At 44.8% G+C, this 23,083-nt stretch overlaps 1 protein-coding gene across 1 annotated transcript in view; it reads right to left on the bottom strand.

Annotated features, from left to right (window-relative positions):
- Eif2ak4 (eukaryotic translation initiation factor 2 alpha kinase 4) overlaps positions 1–23,083 on the bottom strand; it is an 86,965-nt gene that overhangs the window by 37,000 nt on the left and 26,882 nt on the right. The window contains exons 7-16 of the mRNA XM_041678810.1: positions 22,304–22,419; positions 18,777–18,934; positions 16,267–16,802; positions 11,760–11,866; positions 10,792–10,949; positions 7,825–8,252; positions 6,619–6,688; positions 3,522–3,605; positions 1,760–1,882; positions 294–398 (exon numbers count right to left, since the gene is read on the bottom strand). Of these exons, the coding sequence (XP_041534744.1) occupies positions 294–398; positions 1,760–1,882; positions 3,522–3,605; positions 6,619–6,688; positions 7,825–8,252; positions 10,792–10,949; positions 11,760–11,866; positions 16,267–16,802; positions 18,777–18,934; positions 22,304–22,419 (1,885 nt within the window). The remainder of the gene's footprint in view (positions 1–293; positions 399–1,759; positions 1,883–3,521; positions 3,606–6,618; positions 6,689–7,824; positions 8,253–10,791; positions 10,950–11,759; positions 11,867–16,266; positions 16,803–18,776; positions 18,935–22,303; positions 22,420–23,083) is intronic.

Genomic DNA, 23,083 nt, shown 5'->3' with positions numbered 1-23,083 from the left:
GCAAACCAGCTAACAGGTTCTTACATGTAAAGCATCTTTTCAAATGACAGCAAGGGAGACCAAAGTATCAAATTATTTCAGAAAATATTGTATATCTTCTATGTAAACATTGTTCATAAACCAATAACTTCACGTCCTTTAGATTCAAAGCCTAAGAGACGCTTGCAGTTGGTCCCTTTGGCCCTGCCTCCCAGCAGAGGGTAACATGGCAGGGCACACTATTCCATCTCTTTCCAGGACTATCCAGGCACCCAGGCAATGTCCAGGCATAGCCTGCTTTTAAAAATACTCACAGGGAAGGCTAGATGGTCTGTCGCCAAACCAAAATCACCAATTTTCACATGGTCATCAGAATCCAAAAAAATGTTGACAGGCTTCAAATCCCGGTGAATCATTCCCTGTTGGAAGACAAGGAAGAGTCCAACAATCACTTCCCACAGAGTTTAACCCTTTACATCTTTCCAATTTCAAATGGTAACAACTGGAAGAGGCTTCTCCTGTGGTCCTCCTGGTCCTCGATGTCTGACCTCTGGAATGTCCTGAGGGTCCTGTGGCCTCCCCACTGGTGGTCCCAAGCAGGTCCTCCCAGGCTCCCTCCACCAGCTCCCCTCAGAGACCTCATTACCTTTCCCTCTACCACAGCACGAAATCCTGCTCTGGTCGGGCCCCACGCTACTCTCATGCCCGCTCCTGCTACTCTGCACGGCTTCTCCTGCCCAGGGCACTCTGAGCTTCTCCACCCATGCTAGTTGTACACTTACCCATTCCGCTCTTTCATGAGCCTTGCACATTATTCTAACAATTTGAGTTTGTACTGCCAGCTCCTGGGATGAGCTCAAGGGTGGCATCACAGAATCCTGCTTTCTCCTCCTGAGGGCTCGCCACGCTCACTTTCCCACCTAGAAGTGCTAACTGGAATAAGAACTCTTCCTTTTACTATGCTATAAAGGCGACTTCTGGCTCTGAGAACAAGAGTCCCATGTCTGTGCCTGTGTGTAGTTGACGTACAGTGCTGGGGACCCAGTGCCAGTCTGCGGATGCTGGGCGCACAGAGCACAGACCCAGGACCCCAAAACAGGACCCTAGGGAAGATCTGTAAGTAGGGGCTGGGGAGACACTTCAGGAGGTGCAATGTTTTCTATGCAAGCACGAGGACCTGAGTCTGGATACTCAATAAAAGCTGGGTACAGAGAGTGGTAGACAAGCAGATCCTCAAAGCTGGCTGGCTAGGCAGCTGAAAAGGCAAGCTTCATGTTCAGAGAGAGAGAGAGAGAGAGAGAGAGAGAGAGAGAGCAATAGAAGACATTTGTCTCATTTGTCTTGTTTACTTTTCTATTGTTGTGACAAGACACCGTGACCTGGGCAACTTATAGAAGGAAGGGTTATTCGAGCTCACAGTTTGAGAGGGTGAGTCTGTAACAATCATGGTGGGGAGTATGGCGGCAGACAGGCAGGCATGGTGCTGGAGCAATAGCTGGGAGCTATATCCTGATCTACAAACTCTGAGGCAGAGAGAGCTAACTGGGGATGGCATTCCCACCACTCTGGAGTTCACCAACTGGAGACCAAGTATTCAAATATACAAGCCTCTGGGTCCACTTTCATTCAGCCTACCCTGTGTTGACCTCAGCATCCACAAGCACATTCATAGGGGAGCTTATCCCTAATTCCCACAATGCGTGCACAAACGTTCATGCAACACACAACACACAACTGATGTAAAGAGAAGTCCACGGACATGGGATGTTATGAAGCTTACTTTCTCATGGATATAAGCTAATCCATCCAGAATCTCCCGGAAAAGCCTCCAGAGCCTGCTGGTGTCTCGGAACAGTCCCTGGTCAATGGTGTCTCGCAGGGTGCTCTTTTCGCAGTACTCCATCTATGGGAAAGGAGGGACCGGGCGGGACCTGATCACACCAAAGGCTCAAAATGAGGAGGCTAGCTTGCAGTCAAGGCAATCACTCATTAAACTTGTAACAGGGATTTTAAGCAGTTTTGGAAAGAATTGTCTTTTTTTAATGCTAAAAGATAAAACAAACTTAAGAGTATTATAAAAAAAACACCTTGAGTAGGGGATGTAGCTCAGTGGTAGAGCGCAGTACATTCTAAGCAGACATGAAGCTCTGGATTCAACCCCTAGCACCCCAAACACCCCCTAAAACCCTAGGAGCAAACATATGTTTAATAGTAATATTAGTTACCAACACTACTGAAGAACACATTGGGGCAAATATACATAATATTAGCAGCTAATATAACCTTTCCCCCAGTGGGACTGAACCCAGGACCTCTTGCATGAGAGGCAATTGTTCTACTTCTGAGCTATATCCCTAGACTCCTATTAAAAATCTCTCTCTCTCTCTCTCTCTCTCTCTCTCTCTCTCTTTCTAGAGAAAGGGAGAGGGAGGGAGGGAGGAAACGAGAGAGAGAGAGAGAGAGAGAAATGATTAAGAGCATTGGTCCTCTTCCAGAGGACCTGGGTTCAATTCTCAGCACCCATATGGCAGCTTACAACTGTCTGGAACTCTAGTTTCAGAGTATCTGACTCCCTCACACAGACATACATGTAGGTAAAACATCAATGTATATAAAATAAATAAACAAATAAAATATATACAGCTGCTTATTTTAAAGATGTTTTACTTGTTTAAAATCCTTGTTACAAATGTGAAAATTGAGATTGCAATAAAATGTTATTACGTTACAAAATTGCTTCCAATCTCTAATTTTCAATTGTTTATTTGCCTAATGATGTCCTTGACTTTATTTGTATAAGAATAACAAACACTCTTTGAATCTAGAGGAAAACATACTTATGGAAGCATTCAAGCAGGGCTCTGACTCACCCTCTCTTGGGTGTATTAAGAGAGAAAACAATGTAGCATTATTTAAAACCAAGGTCAATGTGTGAAAGTAGCTTCCGGTTCTGGCCAGAACCAGTGAGGGGAATTCCTCAGGCAGAAGTGTGAGGCTGTTTTTACAGGTCAGCCTTGTCTTCTCTGCAGTCACTGCTGGCACACGCTGAGTCACCCTCCAGGCTCCGCTCTGGACCTCTCCAAGCTCCCATGAGTCCCACCCACTTGGCAGGGTTGTTTAGAGAACGCACACACGCAGACAGTTCAGGCACGCCCACTCTTGCCTTTATGGGATTCAGACATGCTTAGAAGCACTTCTTCATCTTAGTTAGTTGTGAGAATAGTTAAGTTGTGGAACACTGAGGCACAGAACACTAAAGACTCTCATCTGTGCTAATACAGTGCTGACAGGAAGATCCAGGATGTGAACCTGCACAGCCAGAATCTAGAGCTGCCCCAGGGGCCTCTGACAACACTGAGAAAAAAATGCTGAGTTCAACGCTGGGCGGGAGGGGGAGGCATCCATGCTCTAACTTTCCTGGCTGATTAGTCTCTGGCAATGTCAATCAGCTCCTTTTGCCCATTACCTGTGGCACATCATGAAACACACGTCCAACAAGCAATGAGCGGCCCCTGTCACCGAGCTGTCCCCCAGGGTCTCACCTGGATATAAAGGTAGTGCACAGCCTCAGTTGTCACCGCTGGCTCAATTTCCTGGCGACTGTCCTTGTCATTGCATTCTTCAGCCTGGACCAAGAGGAGCACAGGGGAACTCAGACTGAGGGCTGAAGTTAACAGGAATATCACCATCTTCAAGAGTTTGTGTCTAAGACCCCAACTTCACCCCTGTGCATGGCTTCTTATCGCTCCGGGGACATCGGCAGAGCAGAACACTACCACTGTCCTTGAGAAGCTTGAGGCAATCTAAGCAGAAAGTCTGCACAGCTTACAGATCTGTTATTACACCAACAATGGGAAAATGGGGAACAGGAAGATGTGCAATAGCAGAAAGTCTGCTCCCGTCTTAGCACTGAAGGCCCATGGATATGAAGGGCAGAATGAATACAGGGTTCAGTATCAGTAGACTGTTTTCCTGTGGTGGATTCACAGAAAACAGTTTTAATGTGTTCACACTATCAAAGGGCATACTGCCCTTTGGGTTACACTCCTGAACAACCGCTTTGCTGCCACAATTTGCTTGTCTCCCCTAAGTCATTTTCCTTCTAATGCATGACATCTTAAAAAAAAAAGTCTTTTCCAGGATTGGAGAGCCTGGAAAAAGGTTACTGGCTCAATGGTTACTATTACTTACTACTGTAGCAGAGGACCTGGGTTCTGGTCCCAGCACCAACATCAGGCAGCTCACAACCACCTACAACTCCAGTTCCAGGGGATGCAGTGCTCTGCAGCCTCCATGGGGAGCTGCACTTATATGGTGTGCACAACCTCAGACAGAAACACACATGCACGCATTAAAAATATTTTTAAAAGCCGGGCGGTGGTGGCGCACACCTTTAAGTTCCCAGCACTTGGGAGGCAGAGGCAGGTGGGTTCCTATGAGTTTGAGGCCAGCCTGGTCTACAAGAGCTAGTTCCAGGACAAGCTTCAAAGCTACAGAGAAACCCTGTCTCGAAAACACACACACACACACACACACACACACACACACACACACAGAGTCTTTTCTTCTAGACAGACATATTTAAATACTTTTAACCCAAAGTGGGAAAAAGTATGTTAGTTCTGATAATTTTTGATTTACAGGGTTTTTATTAGATTCTTTAAGCTATATCTATGTGTCCATGACTTGTGTGGGTGTGCGCATGTAAGTGCTGAGTGCTCCTGGGGGCTAGACAGGGTCGTGGGATTTCCTGGACCTGGAGAACCCAGACAGCTGTGTGCCACCAGACATGAGTGCTGGGAATCAGTCCTCTCTGGAGCATTATGGGCTCTTAACTGCTCTCCTGCCCCCTGACTCCAGTTTTTACGAGGAAGGATGTTTCCCAATATTTTTGCTTTTTATAGAAAAATAAAAAGTTCTGCTCTTGAAATAACTGGATTCAACTATTGAATTACTTCTATTCTCTGGAGATCATCTATGAAGATTATTAATCCCTTGGGGTTTCTACCCATCACTTAGAAAGCTCATGGGATGTTGCCTTTAACAGAGTCAAACTGGAAGCATAAATTTGATGCCCTTAATAAGCAAATGCACAGATAACACTAAAAGCAAATATAATTTTTGCTTTAGCAATTTAAATTATTTATGCCATTATTGTAGCTAAATTTCTAATTAAGAAATGAAAACATAGAATCTTAACTGACAAGCACTTATTAAAAACATACTGGCTAATTCATTCAGATCTTCAAATCAACCCAACTGTGTATCTAACAGGGTCTACATACTTGACTCCTGTAAGCACACTCAGAAATGCTGGTGGTTATCTTTTTATCCCAAGTAGTAAAGTTATCACAGACCATATCTAGCTACAGAACATTTATTTTTCTGAATCTACAATGGACGGCCCACGATTTTTCCTCTGAGATTAGGATCAGCCTGACCGAGAAGGAAGCAGGGGTGCGTGGAATCTGAGACACAGAAGAGTGTTTGTTGTCAAGGGTTTAAAACCACAAGCTGTGTGGAGAAACGTGTTTTATATCACACCCACTCCACATGCCCACAAGAGGCTGCTCTTTAAAAAGATCATTCGCATGTGTATGTGTGTAAACATCTGGAACTGGAGTTACAGGCAGCTGTGGACTTCCTCTTCAAGCACTGAGTCAGCTCTCCAGGCCCCAGAAAGGACATGCGCTATCAATAATTTACTTTCACTAAAAGTAAGGTGTATTCACTCCTCTTTCCTCCCCCCCCCCGCCCCCCCCGAGACAGGGTTTCTCTATGTAACAGTCCTGGCTGTCCTGGAACTGACTTTGTAGACCAGGCTGGCCTCGAACTCACAGAGATCCACCTGTGTCTACCTCCCAAGTGCTGGGATAAAACGCATGCGCCACCATCGCCCAGCCCATATTCTCTCCTCTTGTCCATCTACAACATCAGAAATAAAATAAGACTGGCTGTGAGCCTGTTAATTAACTGATCAAACATTCCAGAATCATTCTACATAGTTAAAACACTGTTCTAGAAGATGGTTTATCAAAGTGAGCATCAGGGTTAACCAATGTGGGAGAGATTAAGCTCACTCTATTCCATATTGAGACTTTAATTTGCATTCAATCCTCATCTCCAACCATAGAAGTCATTTCCCAATCTCCTATGAAACTTAAAACGAAAGCATTTTTAAATTGTATTTATTTGTATGTATGTGTGCCTGGAGGTTAGAGGACACTGGATCCCCTGGAACTGGAGTTACAGGTGATTGTGAGTCACCATGTGGGTGCTGGCAACCTAGCTCAGGTCAGCAAGAGTCCTCTTAACTGCTAAACCATCTCTCTGGATCCTCTGCAAAACTTTTCACAACATGTGAAAAATTACTGTGTGTCATTTTTTCCTCTTTCATGTCAATATAAAACATATGATAAATTTATACATGTATATATTGGTATAAATTTATGATGTGAATAAAAGTTTATTATGATGTATAATAAACACTAATAGCACATGTTTTAAATGAATGCGCATGTTTTAAAACTGACACTCATGTCAGATCAATGCTCTGACATTCTGCCTGTTTCTTCCATCCGGTGTCATCTCCTTACACACCATGCTGAGTAAAACAGGTAACTTCTACTCCATATTTACCTGATTCTGACTTTTACTGTTTTCGTCTTCATTGTCAAAGATGATGTCACTGTCAGAATCTGAAGCAGGTCTGAAGAAAAAGAAGTAAAGAAATATTAGGAGGCTTTGTTGGAGGTATGTCACTAAGGGTAGGCTTTGAGTTTCTCTCCGTCTCTGTCTCTCTGTCTGTGAATCATGCCTGCCTGTCTGCTTGCCGCCAAGGTTCCCACCAAGATGGAACTGGAGTAATTCTCCAAAACCATAAGCAAGCCCCTAATTAAATGCTTTCTTCTATAAGTTGCTTGGGTCATGGGGTCTCTTCACAGCAGTAGACCCGTGACTATGGCACACCATGACTCTGCAGCATCAGTACAGACTGGGCTGTTGCTATCTCTTTTCTGTTACCCAAACTCAAATCTTTATTTAAAAAAAAAAAAAACACACTTTTTTAAAAAAAATGTGTACGGTTCATGCACCATATGTATGCAGTGCCTACAAGGACCAGAAGGGGGCATCAGATTCCCCCTGGGACTGGCGTCACAGATGATTGTGAACCTTGCTGGGTATGGAACTCAAGTCCTCTGGAAGAGCAAAAAGAACTCTTAACCACCCAGCAATCCTCTTCAGGCCCCAACAAAGAACTCTTTAAAAAGCAGCTGGGGGCTGGAGAGATGGCTCAGAGGTTAAGAGCATTGACTGCTCTTCCAGAGGTCCTGAGTTCATTTCTCAGCAACCACATGGTGACTCACAACTACCTGTACTGAGATCTGGCGCCCTCCTCTGGCGTACCGGCATACACCGAGGCAGAATGTTGTATACATAATAAATAATTTTTTTTTTTAAAAAAAGTAGCTATATTGTTTCTCAAAGTAATTAACTGCTAAGATAAATTGTATCCAACTGAATACAGTGAAGTACATAAGGCAAATGCCCCTGGGTCATAATCACAGGTCTCAAGGGCAGTAAAGACTGACTACGTCAAGATTCTAGAGACTCTTAAGTGGTTCACAGAGTTGGAAACTGTGATTTTAAGCACTGCCCTGTCAGAAATTCTCTTAAATCTTTCAAGATAAAGTATTGGAAATCATTTCTGCTTTTCCTTTCTCCTGGACTCAGGTGTGGGCAATCTTTAAATTTCCTGTGGGTTCCATTTGGCTACTCTCTGAAAGAGGTTTCCACCGACGTGTTTCTCATTCCTCTGGTGTGGGCCCCACTGCTAGGGCTTACAGGAAGGACTGTGAGAAGACGCCGTCATGCTCATCCTCATCCTCCTCGTCGCTGCTGGAGCCCGGGCCGGTGACTGGGAAGCGCGCGCTGGTGGAGCGTTCAGCGGAAGTGCTCCACTCCACCGAGCTGCTGAGGATGGGAGGCGGCGCTGCAGCTTCTACGCTGTCCAGCTCCACCGTGTTGCCTGCTGCTTTCCCGCAGGCAGCTGGGCTGTCCTGGACCTGGGGCTTGCAGTCCGGGGGTGGTGTCCTAGGCACCGCTGGGCGCTCGTGCCGTTCGATCCAGGCGTTGTAGTAGCGCACAATGTTTTCATGGTGCAGGCGCGACAGCAGCGTCACCTCGCCCTTGATCCTGCGGAAGTGCCTGCTGGCAGGGTTGATTGGGATGCGCTTCACAGCATAGCAGCAGCCGTCCAGTTTGTTTTGCACCTGCCCGGCAAGTAGAGGACAGGACCTGGTCAGATCCGGGGCCCAGGACCTTGCACATTGGCGTTTACACCTCCCGGCTCCTTAGTTCCTCCCCAGCAGAATCTGGAATTCTGAGAACCCACAATAATAGCTAGGAAAAGCCACAAGGCTTGAATTCAAACCAAGGAAAACATTGGTTACCCCCAAACTAGGGTAAATGCTCAAGGAATCCAGACTGGGGGTCGGGCTTCCTCAGGGAAACACTGGGGAGGGTGCAGCCTTCATCTCTCCGCCTCCTTGTTTCTCTCCCTTTCGCCCATCTCTTTTTGCGACAGGATCTCATTATGAAGCCGGGCCTGTAACCTGACATCCTCCGGCTTCAGAGCTGGGATTACCGGAACACACATAACCTCCGTTTTAATCACGTTTCTTTCCTTTGTAGGTAGGGTCTCATTTAGCACAGGCTGGCCTTAAACTCCCTATGCAGATAGGTTTACCTTATACTCTGCAACCTCCTGCATCCACCTTTTGAATGGTGGGATAGGCATGGGCCAACGTGCCTGCGCCTATCTTAATAATTTATTCCGTTACTGATAAGCATAACATTTTCTTTTCTTTGAAAAATTTAGATTAACATTTTAAGTAATAAGTTCCACTAATTAATTTTCATGACATTACTTCCCTTTTCATATTATATCTGCTAAATAAATATCAAAATACATTTTAGATTTAAAGTAAAATTAATTTTCTAAAGCCAGTGTAAGTTTTTATCTGATGATTTTATTTTCTTTTATTTTTATTTTTATTTTTTTTTGATTTTATTTTCTTAAAACTTAAAGTCACTAAAGATGAATGAAATTCCAGAAATGTTAGCAAGTCTAAAATAAAATGCCAATTAGCTTATAAAGAATGTATAAGGCTATGCAAATTTGGGAGAGATACTCAATTTCCTTGAACTCAGTTTTCTTAATTATATGGTATTTATGCATTTTCATTACTGGCCTGAATTCAGACACTGAGGAGATGATTGACACATGGAGAAAGAACATTATCCAACCCCAAAGACTATGCTTGACCAACTGCAGCAATTACAGTTAACATACATGCCTCCTATTGATTTCACCCAACTAAGATTGATTAAAACATGATTTTAAAATAAGACAATAAATATAGGAGCAGAATGAATCAACAGAAAAAGTTGTCTCCACGGCCAGTAAGCTCATGGGCCATCCCTAGGCTGAGGACCGCACTGGCCTGACCGAATTAAGTACACCAGATTTCCCTTCTCATTTACAGAAGACCTAATGCACTAAGAATAGCAACTCAGTTGTCCAAACGAACAAGTGCACACGGTGAAGGGTCAGCTGCCGAACAAGCCTGACTGGGAAGCAGACTGCACTATTCAGATGGCAGCGAGGGGAGGGTTTGAGAGCTGAGGGGAGAAACGAGGGCTGCACAGACCAGGATGCCCTCGTTATAGCAGCTCACTAATTGTCTCTAAGAACATGTAAATAAGGAAGGCTACAAGGGACCCTTGACCAGAGAGAAAAGAAAAAAGAAAGACATGAAGTTTAACAAACTACATCCACAGTGTAAGAGGACCAAGGGTTCAAGGTCATCCTCAGCCACACAGAGTTTGAGCACAGCCTATACTACATAATACTTGATCTCAAAATCCCACATGGGATACAGCTCATTTAGTAGAGTGCCTGCCAAGCACACACAAACTCTGGGTTTGACCCCAGCACACGTGAAACAGGCAAGGAAGCAATGGCCTGAAATCCCAGCAGTCAGGTGTTAAGTAGGAAGATGAGAAGTTCAAGGTCATCTTCTGCTACACTGAGTTGAGGCCAGCCTAGGTTCCAGGAAACCTTGTCTCAAAACAAGCAAGCAAACAAATGAGAAACAACCTCCCAAAAGCCACATAAAAAAAAAAAAAATCAACCAATAAACAAGAGTGACACCTTCCTCCTCATACTCTCAGAATCAAACACACACATGTTCTTCATACATTTCAATCTGCATCTCCTATGGTTTACAGCACACTTGAACTAAAAGCACAGCAGAAGCCTCTTCCTACACTCACATAATAATAGTTGCCCCAGACCAGAACAAAGAGTCCCAACAGCAGCTCACCTTAAAACAGGCCATTCATTTCCCAGGTTTGAAAGCCAGAGGATGACAGCCATCAGGACTGTCTCCCAGTGTGCACACCACCTCTGTTCTAACTGTGGAACCCTTTTCCCTATGGCAACTCCATCAAAACTGGGGGAAAGGTGGAAAAGACAATTCCCTTCCTGAACTAAAGTACATAAAAATGTTCATCACGCAGAGTTCTTGACCACTCAGGATGTTATAATCATGTGTTTTTCATGTCATGAGCCAACCCAGGACACAGGAATAGCGCATTCTTAATGTGTCCAGGTGACATTAAAGCCAGCCTTTTCCTCACAGCTTCCATTCACTTTGCTCTCTGCTCTTAAAATGGAAAACACACCTGTGAGGCCATGAAAATGACAGGGAAGAGCTTTAAAGAGGACTGGGGACAACTCTGTCACACCTTGATGACTGCTCCAAAAGCTCCTTTCCCTAGAAGCTGTAATTCTTCAAACTCAATGAAGTATCGGGAAAACTGTCTCTGGGTCTCACTGAAGAAAGCAGCGCTGGGCAGCTGGTTGCTGGGAATGACGGTCTCAATGTAATCTTGTCCTCCGGAATCTAAGATGAAACAAAAGCATTAGAAATATAGGAAGACTGGGCCAGAGAGATGGCTCTGTGGTTAAGGGTCCATACTGCTTTTACAGCAGACTGGAGTTTGGGTCCCAGCACCCATGTGGGCAGCTCCAGGGAATCTGATGCCCTCTTCTGGATTCTCTGGGCACTGCGTCCACATGTGAATATATCATCCCCACCATCACACGATTAAAAATATAAAAAAAATAAGGCAGTTCATAGAACCCAGCAACATACACATGAGAAGAAGGGGCCCCAATTAGTGGTCTGAAAATGCACTTCTTACATTTTGACATCTTTTTTCACCTTGTAATCTTTAAATGAAGCAAGGATATATAGTCAGCCCACTGTACAGGTGAGGGTAACAGGCACGGAGAGGAAGTGACTGAACTAGACAGACAGAACCTAAACTCAGATCTCCTGATCTATCCCAAGCTCTACTAAGGTTATGTGGCAACAGTAGTGACCTGGCAAGATGAGGATGTCCACTCCATCAGCAGACACTGGAGAGCCAGGCTTATAAAGCAGTCCCGTGCATACAAGGCCTGCACCTAAGTGGATATGGGTAGGCTAGCATCGGCAAAATAAATAATCCATGCAAATGTTCTCAGATTCAGGCTTTATGTTTTCATAATTTAAAAAGGATGGTAGTCAAGTATAGTAGGGCATACCTTGTGGTCTTAGCTCTCAGGAGGCGGAGGCAGGAAGACCAAGAGGTCAAGTCTGAACTACATAGTGGAAGCCTATCCAAAAGAAAAGAGAAAAGAGAAAGAAAGGCAGGCAGGCAGAACTCACCTTCAGGACTCTGCTCCACTAAGGGCACTTTGGGCTGAGGGTTTATAAAGCTGTGTTTCAGCAGCTGCTGAGGGCTCCATCTCTCCTTGTCGTCCAGGCAAACACACCTCGGAGTGGGGGGGGAGAATCTCAGCAGCGTATAATATAAATGCTTCCTACTTCATCTACCCCATTCAACTACGCTTTCCTTTACAGTATGCATTAGCATATTCATGTTACTGATGGAGCAAAATGTACTTAAAAGTGAATTTAGATGAGTAAGCACCATTTCAGGGTTTGCATGTCCCACAGCTGACTGGATGTAAGTAGAAAATGAAAAAAAGAAACGAAACAGGAAAAATGAATTGCATTGTTGACGACAGCAGCATGGATGACCTGAATGCGCTCAGCCCACAGACGCCAGCTTCGGACCTCCACTTCCATTAGCCTGGCCACCTGCCCTGTTGAACTAAGCCTGCTGGGGACCAGGCATAAGGTAAGTTTTCCTAAGAGAGCAACCAGACGCTGGTGACCCTGGAACACACTGAGCAACACTGTTGAGAAGCCCCACACTTCACCACACACCTTCAGTAGTCGTTCCTTGAGCCTCCTGACTTAGCACTTGATGGTCTAATGTTCTAACAAGTCATTTTTGCTTTGCTTTGGATGAATCCAAACAAGCCAGACCAGGAATTCTCAAAGTGGGGTCCCTGAACCACATTTGATTCTGTTTAAAGTGACATATTTAAGATAATCAGCTGTCACTGTGAGTTCCAGCTTTGGAACCTACATATACGAAGCAAGAACAGTAGCCATCATAAAGGATAACTTAGGTTTTATGTCACAGAATGAAGAGGTGAAACACTACTTTATACCTAGAAAGGGCAAGAGAATATCATTTGTATAAATTTCTGTGAATATTAAAAATATTATTCAAAAGTTATATAGTATTTTATTTTATTTTTGAGATAGGCTCTCACTGTGTAACTCACCAAGACCTGGAACTCACTCTGTAGACCAGGCTGGCCTAGAACTCAGAGATCTGCCTGCCTCTGCCTCTGGAGTGCTGAGATTAAAGGAGCACACCACCAAGCTTGGCCTGATTTTATTTTCAGATTTATTTTTATTTTATGTTTATGGTTTTTTTTGCCTACATGTAAACATGTGCACCATGTGAGAAGTTAAAAGAGGGTGTGGGATCCCCAGGAATTAGAGTATGGATAGTTGTGAGCCACCATGTGAGCCCTAGAGACCAAACTCAAGTCCTCTGTAAGAGCAACAAGTGCTCTTATCTGCTGAGCCACCTCTCTAGCCCCTTACTGCACAGCTGAGACCGGGTTACTCTATATTCCAGATTGGCCTTGAATTTGCAATCCTCCTTTCTCATTCTCCCAAGTAAGGTCGTAGGCATGTACCACCTACACCTGACCAAAAGCTAGTCTTGTAGGGCATGGTGGTACACACCTCTAATTACAGCACTGGGAGGCAGAGCAGGAGGATCTCTGAGTTCAAGGCCAGCCTGCTCTACAGAGCAAGTTATAGGCCAGTTGGAGCTATAAAGTGAGGCCCTGTCTCAAACAAACCCAAAAAACTAAAATCGAAACCAAAGTTCTTGCCTCTGATTTTTCCTTCCTCTTAATCTCCATGTGCATCGCTGTAGACCCTTTCCCATCTACTTCTATACACAATGCACAACAACCCAGCCACGACGGTATCAGGAAAACTGAGATTCTTAGACAACTTATCTTGTACGTATCAGTTTTTAACTTGCCTTTTGCAAGTGGCCTTTTCAGCCACATGTCTTCAAATTTATGTTAGTAAAGAGCCTTTCAAACTCCAACGTCAGCTTGGACCTGCTGGAATGAATTTATATATTCTCCTAGTTCTGTTGGGGTTATTTCCATTTACACGGTCACTGTACTTCTGCACACACCGAGCTCAGTTCTAAAGTGCACTGTCTACTCCAAGTCTACCACGACATTAACGCGACTCACACAATAGATCAAAAAAGGTACAAAGCTTGCTGAGAGCGAACCACACTTTTCAGGGGCTCTTACTTGAAAAGATTACGCTCTTGGAATCGATCATTTTGGCAGTAGAGCAACCACGAGCAGGAGAGGCAATGCTAGCTCCAGCTTTGAAACTGGAAGGGGTGGCAGGCCTGGAGCCTTCCTCGGCTCACACTGCTGAGGGTACCGACTCAGCAGGGGCCAGTGGCAGCATCTGACAGGTGCCAACTCACTTAACCCAGAAACAGCCAGGGAACTACACACATTCGCCTACTGTTGGGATTGTCCCCAGTCACACACACACACACACACACACACACACACACACCCCTCCCGTGCTGTGTTAGATTTCTGAAGAACACAATCAAGTCTCAACTGTGACGTTAATGTGACTGATGTGACACTGGATATGGATCAGAACAAGTTTAAAGCCCACGCGAATGACCTGTAGTTTCAGAACCAGGAACTTGCTGGTGGGACCCAGTCCACCATCTGACTCCAGGACCTGAGCTCTCATCCACCACCTCACAGCTGACTTCCCAAGGTGTCGATGGAGTATGGTAGGGACCACAGATGGGATTCACTGCATTTTTGTGAATTATTTACTTCTCTTGCTAACTGGGGTGGAGAGCAAAGCTAATGACCCAACACCCAACTGTTATCCACCCCAAGCAAGGAGTCCACCAGAGCCTTCCCAGAGACAGGAGCACACACAGTAGCCCAGGTGACGGTTATGGCAACAGAACAAATCTCAGATCTCCACATCTGAAGTGACGAAGGGGAGCTGATTCTGTAAGGGGTGACCAGAAGAGTTTCAATCCTCCCGCCCCACTGCTTGCTACGGAGGTGAAAACACCATCTGTGTAAACCCCGTGTCGTTTGTGAGTCCATTAGTGTCACCCTTGACTGAGACACTCCCGACCAGCGGACAGGAACAGAGGGCTCATGGGGACGGGAAAGATGGGAAGAAGACTCTCACTGGAACTCGTCACCCCTGTCATTGCAGCCACCCTCACTGTGGACTGCACTGAAATCAGTGTTTCAAAGTTCTACTTCATTTCAAAGAAATGAGATTGCTTTAAAAATCTAAAAAGTTTATACACTTTAAGGAGAGAATGTTGCATACAGAATCAAAGTTGGCCCCTTTCCTCAAATGAATAATTTATTATGGCTATTTTTGCAACACATCAACAGCCTTGCTTAAATGCTATGTGTTGCTTAACAACAGGGCAGAGCTTGAGAACATGCCATCAGGTGCTGCATAAATGACCACAGCTCCAGTGTCACATCCAGTCTGACGTGGCCGCCATCACCTGTGCAGCCCCTCCACTGACAGACACTCTGATGTGTGATATAAGATGCTCAAAGTCAGGGGCAGTGAGCAGCGATCTGGGGGGACAAGAGATCACTGTGGGTCAGGCCAGCTGGAGCTGGGCAGGGGGGAAGGAGAGGGCACGAGAAAAGAATGCAGAGATGAAGAGGACAGAAGTGAATGATTAGGAAACAAAGGCGAGAAGCCAGACAGTGTGAGGACGGGAGACACAGCCGGACAGCTTCCACAGGAGGCTGGACCGGGGCACTGCAGAAGTCCAATTGAAGAGTATATTTCCATTTATTAGAAACTGAGAAAGTAGCATTGGCTTAGACTGAGAATACTCAGGGTTAAGGTAGAAAACCCTGAGGGGAATGACCTGGACAAATCCTTTAGGTCAAGGAAAGCCTCTTTACTAAGGATTCTTTCCAGCTAGACAATCCTGGCTTTGGGCCAGGGAGATGGCAGTGGGAGGAAGTGCCTGGACCACAAGCCTGACGACTTGACAGCCTGAATCTGATTCCCAGAGCCCACTGTGGAAGGGGAGAACAGACTCCAGAAAGTTGTTCCCTGACCTCGATACATGTACTGTTAGTGGGTTCTTACACTCATAGACACGACAAAAGAAGGACACACATACAGACATATGCACACAGATATACCCTACACAAACATACCCCACACATGCGCGCGCGCGCGCACACACACACACACACACACACGCACACATTTTTTAAGCTGGCTTTGCAATGATTATGTACCTGTGAAGCACAAGTACGGAAAATCCTTTGCTGAAACAGGCGGTCATCTGATCCTCTGACCTGGCTGAGTGAGAGAGTCACTGGAGAGGAATAGTCAGGAAGAAAGGGGCAGAACCACACTTCTCAGTGGTTTGGTCTCTTAGGATTGAGCAGCAAAGTGGATGAAGAAGTTCTAGCACATGGAACACCCAGGGCATTCTCTCACTACTGTGGGAGAGACAGGAATGGGGAAGAAAGTCTAGACTGTTCCAGGCAGTCTTCCGAAAGTAGTTTGTGAATCAATTACTGAACTCAAGTGGGTTTAGGAGAACGTGGGAGACCATGATGAGGGAACAGAACACAAGAGCCTGGGAAAGACTTCACCCTGGCTCCCCTCCTCAGGTCTCAGCTTCCCCACTCCTTAAATGCACAGGAGGAAAAGCAGCTCAACAACCAACAATACTCACTTCTTCAGGAAATCTTGGAAGTCAGCTGGTAAGTCACTGGGGATGGTCACGGGATATTCCCCACATTCTTGTCCTTGGCTAAGAGATAGCAGCAGAAGGCCAAGCCGCCACACATCCCCTTTCTTTCCTGGTTTATAGGGCAGGGCACTGTCACTAAATCGAACTCGAGTTTGCTCAAATACGTCCTCCTTGCAAATGTCTGCCAGACGCTTAGAGATGCTGTAGTCCGTTATCTTTACAGTGCCCTCGGCATCTACCAAGACACGGGAAGCACTCAGAACCTTGTGCACCACGGAGTTGCTGTGCAGGTAATCCAGGCCTGCCAGGAGCTGAGCTGCGTACTTGCGCAGCTGGTGCACAGGAATTGGGCCCGAGTGGCTCAGGTGTGCAGTAAGAGAGATCCCACTGATGTGCTCCGCCAAAATGTCTACCACGATGGAGTCCTCCTGCTCTCTGGAGTTCATTGCAAAGTAGCGTACGATATTTGGATGGCTCAGTTTCACCAGGGAGCTGAATTCTGTCTCTGCTCCTTGAATCTGAGAAGAGTATCAGGCAGAAGACATTAACCAGTGTTTCACTTCAAAAGTAAGGAGTGAGATAGAAAATATACTTTCAAAGACCACAGAAGAAAATGTCAAATGCCATGACCTGACTCTTCCCCTCAACTGGTGAGTCAACCTGACAGTAAATAAAAACGCCAGAAATTTTAGCTAGTTATTGCCTCAGTGTCAAAACTGAGTTTCCAAATCCATAAAAACTGGGTGACATGGCAGAAAAAAAAGAAAGAAAAGAAACATCATTATATCTAAAATAGCATTTTCTGATTATACACTAAGGGTTATTGTAAAAAATTAAGAATCTGGGGGGTGGAGGTGTAGCTCAGTGGTAGAGCATCTATCCAGCAGGCAGATGACGTTAAATTTAATTTCCAGAACTGTAAAAAGGAAATTTAAATAAACATATATAAAACACTGTAGTGGTTTGAAAGAAAATGGCCCCCAAAGGGAATGGCACTTTTATGAGGTATGACTTTGCTGAAGGAAGTGTGTCACTGTGTGCCTGGTGGGGGCTTTGAGGTTCTCTCTTCTCAAGCTTCACTCAGTGTGACAAGTCAGTCGACTTCCTGTTGTCCATAAGTCAAGATGTAGTATTCTCGGCTATTTTTCCAATACCTGCCTGCCTGTATGTTACCATGTTCCTTGCCATGATGGGCGGAACCTCTGAACTGTAAGTGAGTCACCACAATTAAATGTTTCCTTTATAAGATTTGCTGTGGTCATGGTGTTTCTTCACAGCAACAGTAACCCTAACTAAGACAGAAGTTGGTACAGGACTTGGGTATTGCTGTGATAGGCCTGACCATATTTTTCCTTGGAGGAATTTGAACTTTGGTAGTTTAGGTTATGAAAGCATTGACTGCTTAATGGGCCATACTAGTAGGAGAATAGAAGACAGTGGTGCTAAGAGTTATTTGAACTGTCTGGAACTCACTCAAGAGATTTCAGAGGAAAATTTTAGTATGCTGTCTAGAGATTGTTCTTGTGATATTTTGGTGAAGGAGTGGCTGCATTTTGCCCTAGTTTGAAGAGTCTGTCTGAAGCTAAAGTAAAGAGTTTTAGATTAATTCTTTTTTTTTTTTTGGTTTTCGAGACAGGGTTTCTCTGTAGCTTTGGTTCCTGTCCTGGAACTAGCTCTTGTGGACCAGGCTGGCCTTGAACTCACAGAAATCTGCCTGCCTCTGCCTCCCAAGTGCTGGGATTAAAGGCGTGCACTACCACCACCAAGTTTTAGATTAATTCTGTTGGCAGAAGAAATCTCAAACAGTCTAATATAGTCTCTGTCATGCGGACATTAGTGGTGACTCTAATGAAGATAAATAATGAAAGGAGCAAGCTGAGCAAGGGAAAATATTTGAGGAGAAAAGGAGCAACAGAAAGTGGAATGGACCTAAGTCTTTGTTCAAGGAGATAAATAGATTAAGAAATGGAATAAAGGGAGAGGAAAAAAATACTCAAACTTATTTATATGCTCATCATCCAAAAATAACTACTGACTTTGGAGTACTTCAGAATTCTCTTGCTTTGGTTGTTTTCTAACCTCTTCATTAAGCAAAGACAACATACAATATTAAATGCTCCCCTGAGTTCATCATATATACCCATGCAAAATTCTTTTCTCATTCCCTGTATTGCACAAAAACAAAAGGAAACCCTGGATCCTAGAAATTCAGTTTTAAAACAACATTTAAAAAGAGCAGAGAAAATATAAGTGATTGCAAATGGCACAGTCATGAAGCAGTAATTAACCCCAGCCAGACCAAAGTGATGGGGGCTGAGACAGGCGGATGCACGGCTGTGATAGGCTACAGAAGTCAGAGCAGGGCTGAGATCTGGTGAAGATGTGGGTCTCCCATGGTCCTCACACTCTGGACCATCTGTGGGAGCCAATGGAACACAGGCGTTTTGCTTCATCATTCACAGTTTGGCCAGCCATCACGTGGGGTTACCTACTTGCTTTTTGCACTTCTCGACCTTCTCTCTTTCTTGACTGGTAAGGAACGGGCCCATCTTTTTCTGCCACTGAAGGACCCACTCATACAACAAGACAAAGCTGCCTGTGGCTGTCTCCAAAGCGTTGTACACCACCTTCCCCAGTTGCTCATCGCTGCCTGCAGAAACACAGAAAAGGTCATCACATCCACTTCCATTTTCTGTAAATGTGTGTGTGCATATGCATGCATGTATGTGTAGTGTACTTTAACTCCAACAATGGGTACCACATGCTAGTTATTATTTACTACAATACATGTCTGTTTGTAACCAATTTTTAATAATTACCAATATAACCCAAGCCTTCAAATACTCATAGAAAGTTCGGAATCAATGATGAGCTCTTAGGATCGGGACAGATAAAGAGACTAGCATCTTATTGGACCTACAGTCCTGTTTTCCTAAGCAGCTCCCCTTGCTGGCCATGCCTGCTCTCTCCTTCACACTTCAACTTCCTCAAGGTCATTCCACTAACAGATTAGTGTGCACAGTGGAAACAGCTTTAGTCTAATCTGGAATCATAATCAGTGGCACAAACCCCGATGATGCTCAGCAAAGCCAAACTGCCCAGTGCTCTGGAGGGTAAGAGCCAGAATGACAGCTGAGGCTAGGAAGTGGTGCACTTAGTTAGCTACTGGCACACAGCTTCTTCTTGGGGACCGGAACTGCCGTAGCATCAAATACTGTTGCACAAAATCTCCGTTGCCATTAAAGAGTATAACAGAAAGAGAAGAAAACATAATTTTTGTTTTACTCTTATTTTCCTTTCCTCTGTTCTTCTTTATTCTTTTTCTTCTGATGTTACCTCATCATAGCACATGTAGCACCCAGGCCAGACAGTCCTTGGTTGTAGGGGATACTTTGTGTCCACTTGTCAACAAATAAAGATGCCAGTAGCCTACCGCAGCATCAAAAATCAAACCGACTGGGGTAGCTCAGTGGTAGAGCGCCTGCTGAGCATGTGCTAGGCATGAGAGTCAATACCCAGAATAGTCCTTTGAGCATCACAAAGTGACCCCAGGCTCCTAACTCCTCTAGCTGAGAACCGCCAATAACAGAGTGATCTATCCCTGTGTGTGCGTGTATATGCTGTGTGTGTGTGTGTGTGTGTGTGTGTGTGAGAGAGAGAGAGAGAGAGAGAGAGAGAGAGAGAGAGAGAGAGGATACGAGAATGTGTATGCATGGCTGGTCCTCATGCTGTTATTGAGGCAGGGTCTCTCACTGGCCTGGAACTTACCCAGTGACTGGCTGGCCAGTGAGCTCCAAGAATCTGCCTGCAAGCTCACACTGTTATGCTTAGCTTTCTTTTATTATTTGAAATGTGGGTTCTGGGGTTGAAGTCAGGTGTTCTTGCAAGCTCTTTATGGACCGGCTATCTCCTCAGCCTAACCCTTTCCTTTTAGTACAAAAAGACTACTTTCCATAATGTTACTTCACTTTCTGAAAGAAGAAAAATCATTTGAAGGCCACTGGTAATTATGTTTTCCATTTGAAAAACCAGAAGCAGAAACAACCGGCATCTAGAAGACAGTTTTAGCAAAAGTACTTTGGAGAATTATGGCTGAATTAGCTCACTTAGACTCTGCATCTGACATGGCAGTTTTTACTTCAGGGAAATGCTGGCAATTCAGAGATTTTAATTACAACAATCTAATTATTTTTTGGTCATAATGACTCCTAAAAGTCTTAGCCTATGAGGGAAAAACCCAGATGTTTGGAAACTTGTCAACTAAAGGAAGCAACTTTAGGAATGTACTGAGCTCACTGGAGACAGCGACACTAAGAATTGATGGGATGGAGGATGACATGATTGACATGAGCCTCAGTAATGCACTGTCTACTATGGATTCATACACAAATCATTCATTTATTGTATGTGTATGCACACACACTTACGTGTGTGTACGGGGACAACTTCTGGGAGACACTTCTTTCCTTCTACCATGCGGCTCCACCCACCAACCTCAGTTGCCAGCTAAGTGCCCATCCACTAAGCAACCTCACGGGCACTGCAGGAACAGCTAGACATTCCATAACTGCTAGGGATTTTACATTATAATTTTATTTAGCTACCCTCCTATCACCTCTCTCTCGGTGGAGACAAACCAAGGACTCTTGTTACACAGATAAGACAAAGCTGAAGGAGAGGTGTTGGCAGGATGCTGACAGTTGTCAGCGCCCCTCCCACAGCCCTAAGCCATTTTCTACTCTCTCTAGCTCTGACAACTTTAACTGAAAAACAAACACTAATCGGTTGCTTTTCAAAATAAAAATATTAATTAGTTGATGGTTAAAAAAACTTCAAACAAAACTAGGGACTATTGACAAAGCCAGACCGACTGTGAGAAAACAGTTTACCCTTGATAGTTAAAATGTGTCTCCTCCTGAAATCACCGAAGGGGACACTAATAAGCACCAGTGAGACTAAGAGCCCAAGGACGTGGCCTTCCTCACTTCCCAGGTTATTAAGGCAGGGAATTTCATGCTGCTGGTTCAGTATCGTGAAGTTTCTGAGTCAAGGACAGTCTCAAGTCCCAGGCCAACCACCTCCTCCGTGGTCTTGACCCTGCCTAGTGGCTGTTTTGAGTACATCAGCCTTGTGTCTGCAGAGTCCTGTCTGTCTAGGTAGCTATCACAGTAGCCAGCTTGAGTGGCCACGGACTCTTCAGGGATTGGTTTCACCCCCTCCATCGTTAGCTGTTCTCTGGCTTATCCATACCACCTTAAAACGGAGAAAAAGATGCCGCAGGCAAGCAAGCTTGATTCTTGGTATACTGTACATTAATTCTGGCAAGGATATTTATAGGATTGAAAATGAAAGTTAATTGTTAAATTCAGCACATGAAAGCAAGCCCTAGCAGCTTGTCTATATGGCTAAGAAAGTCAGTATAGAAAACTGGATTAAAAAGAAAATTAAAATCCTGACTTGTTGAGAAAGGTTCATTCCAAGTAGCCACCAGAGGCAATTGCTAAATAAGATGTAGAGAAAATAAGATTTTATTTTCTGCCCAGACACAATGTGCCACGTAGGAAAATGCCACGCAGACAGACAATAACTTGAGATGAGGGGACCTGGGGGCCAGGGATCTGACTCAGTGGTAGAGCACCGGCTCAGCATGCACGAGGATCTTGGTTCAATCCCCAGCACCATAGAGGGAGAAAACAGTGATCTGGTTATAAAGATCACAAAAATCGGGGCTCATTTTGTTCACACATTTTATCAGTACCAGATGAACATGATACAACATTTAGGACTATCTGCCCACTATATATTTCCAAGAGCATGGTTTTATTTTTACATCAAATTAGAGGAGCTGAGGAGCTTCTCATCCCAGGCACGAGAAACAGGAGACAGATTATAGCTTCTGCTAGGGAGGGGTTCCTCCTTGGGCTACGCTGGATTAGATGCCAGTCTCCGGTCTGTTCCGTCACATCAGGATTAACTTTTGCCACTAAACAAACTTAATGAACTCGGCTTGTTTACTCACCAACACATTTCCCTTTATGCACCATGAGCTGATCAGGGCTACCCACACTGAAATACAGGATTTCACACGAGCCCGGGGAGGCTTCGCCACTACAGACAGAATACTGACGTTCTCGCCTTAAAAATAAATTTAGACAGTGGTTTTTTTTTTTCCTCTTTGAACTTACAATTCACATAGGAAACTCTTGCCCCCCCCCCCCGCCTTCCTCCTAATTATTAGGCCATTCAGTGCAGTCTCTGTCTCCCGGGGATGGAGTGGAAGGCTCAAATGGGGAAACCATCTACTGCCCACCTCCCACTGTTCCCTTTCACACAGGAATGGCATAAACTCCATGCAAGGTGAAGTTAAAATTCAGATCTTGACCTAGCAAGATGACTCATGGGTAAAGATGCTTATCTCAGAGGCCTGTGGGCCTGAGTTTGATCCCAAGAATAGGAGGGAGAAAACCAACTCTACAAAGTTGATCGCCACACAAACACACAGCACACACATCCAAACACATCATACACAAAAAAGTAATAACATCAGCTAAGTTCTTGTGCCCCAATCACCTGGGGCTGGTGGCTACCATGCTGACAGTAGAGACACGGAACATTTCATCATCGTAAGACGTTCAACTGGCTGTACAGTTTACATTCATCCCTTAAACATGCCCAGTGTTTTATTCCCAGGCACGGCTGCATTTGGAGAATACTCAGAGGAGGCCTCGGAGTCCTCACAGTTCCAGTCTGGCCTTCCTTTCGTCTCTTACTGTCTTTGACAGACACTCCCTGTCATTCC

Source organism: Microtus oregoni, unplaced genomic scaffold, assembly GCF_018167655.1.
Source record: "Microtus oregoni isolate MIOR12 unplaced genomic scaffold, Mior012 000031F_ref0000149, whole genome shotgun sequence".
NCBI lineage: Eukaryota > Metazoa > Chordata > Mammalia > Rodentia > Cricetidae > Microtus > Microtus oregoni.
Note: the sequence above shows the minus strand (reverse complement) of the source record. Positions and strands in the feature narration are given on the sequence as shown.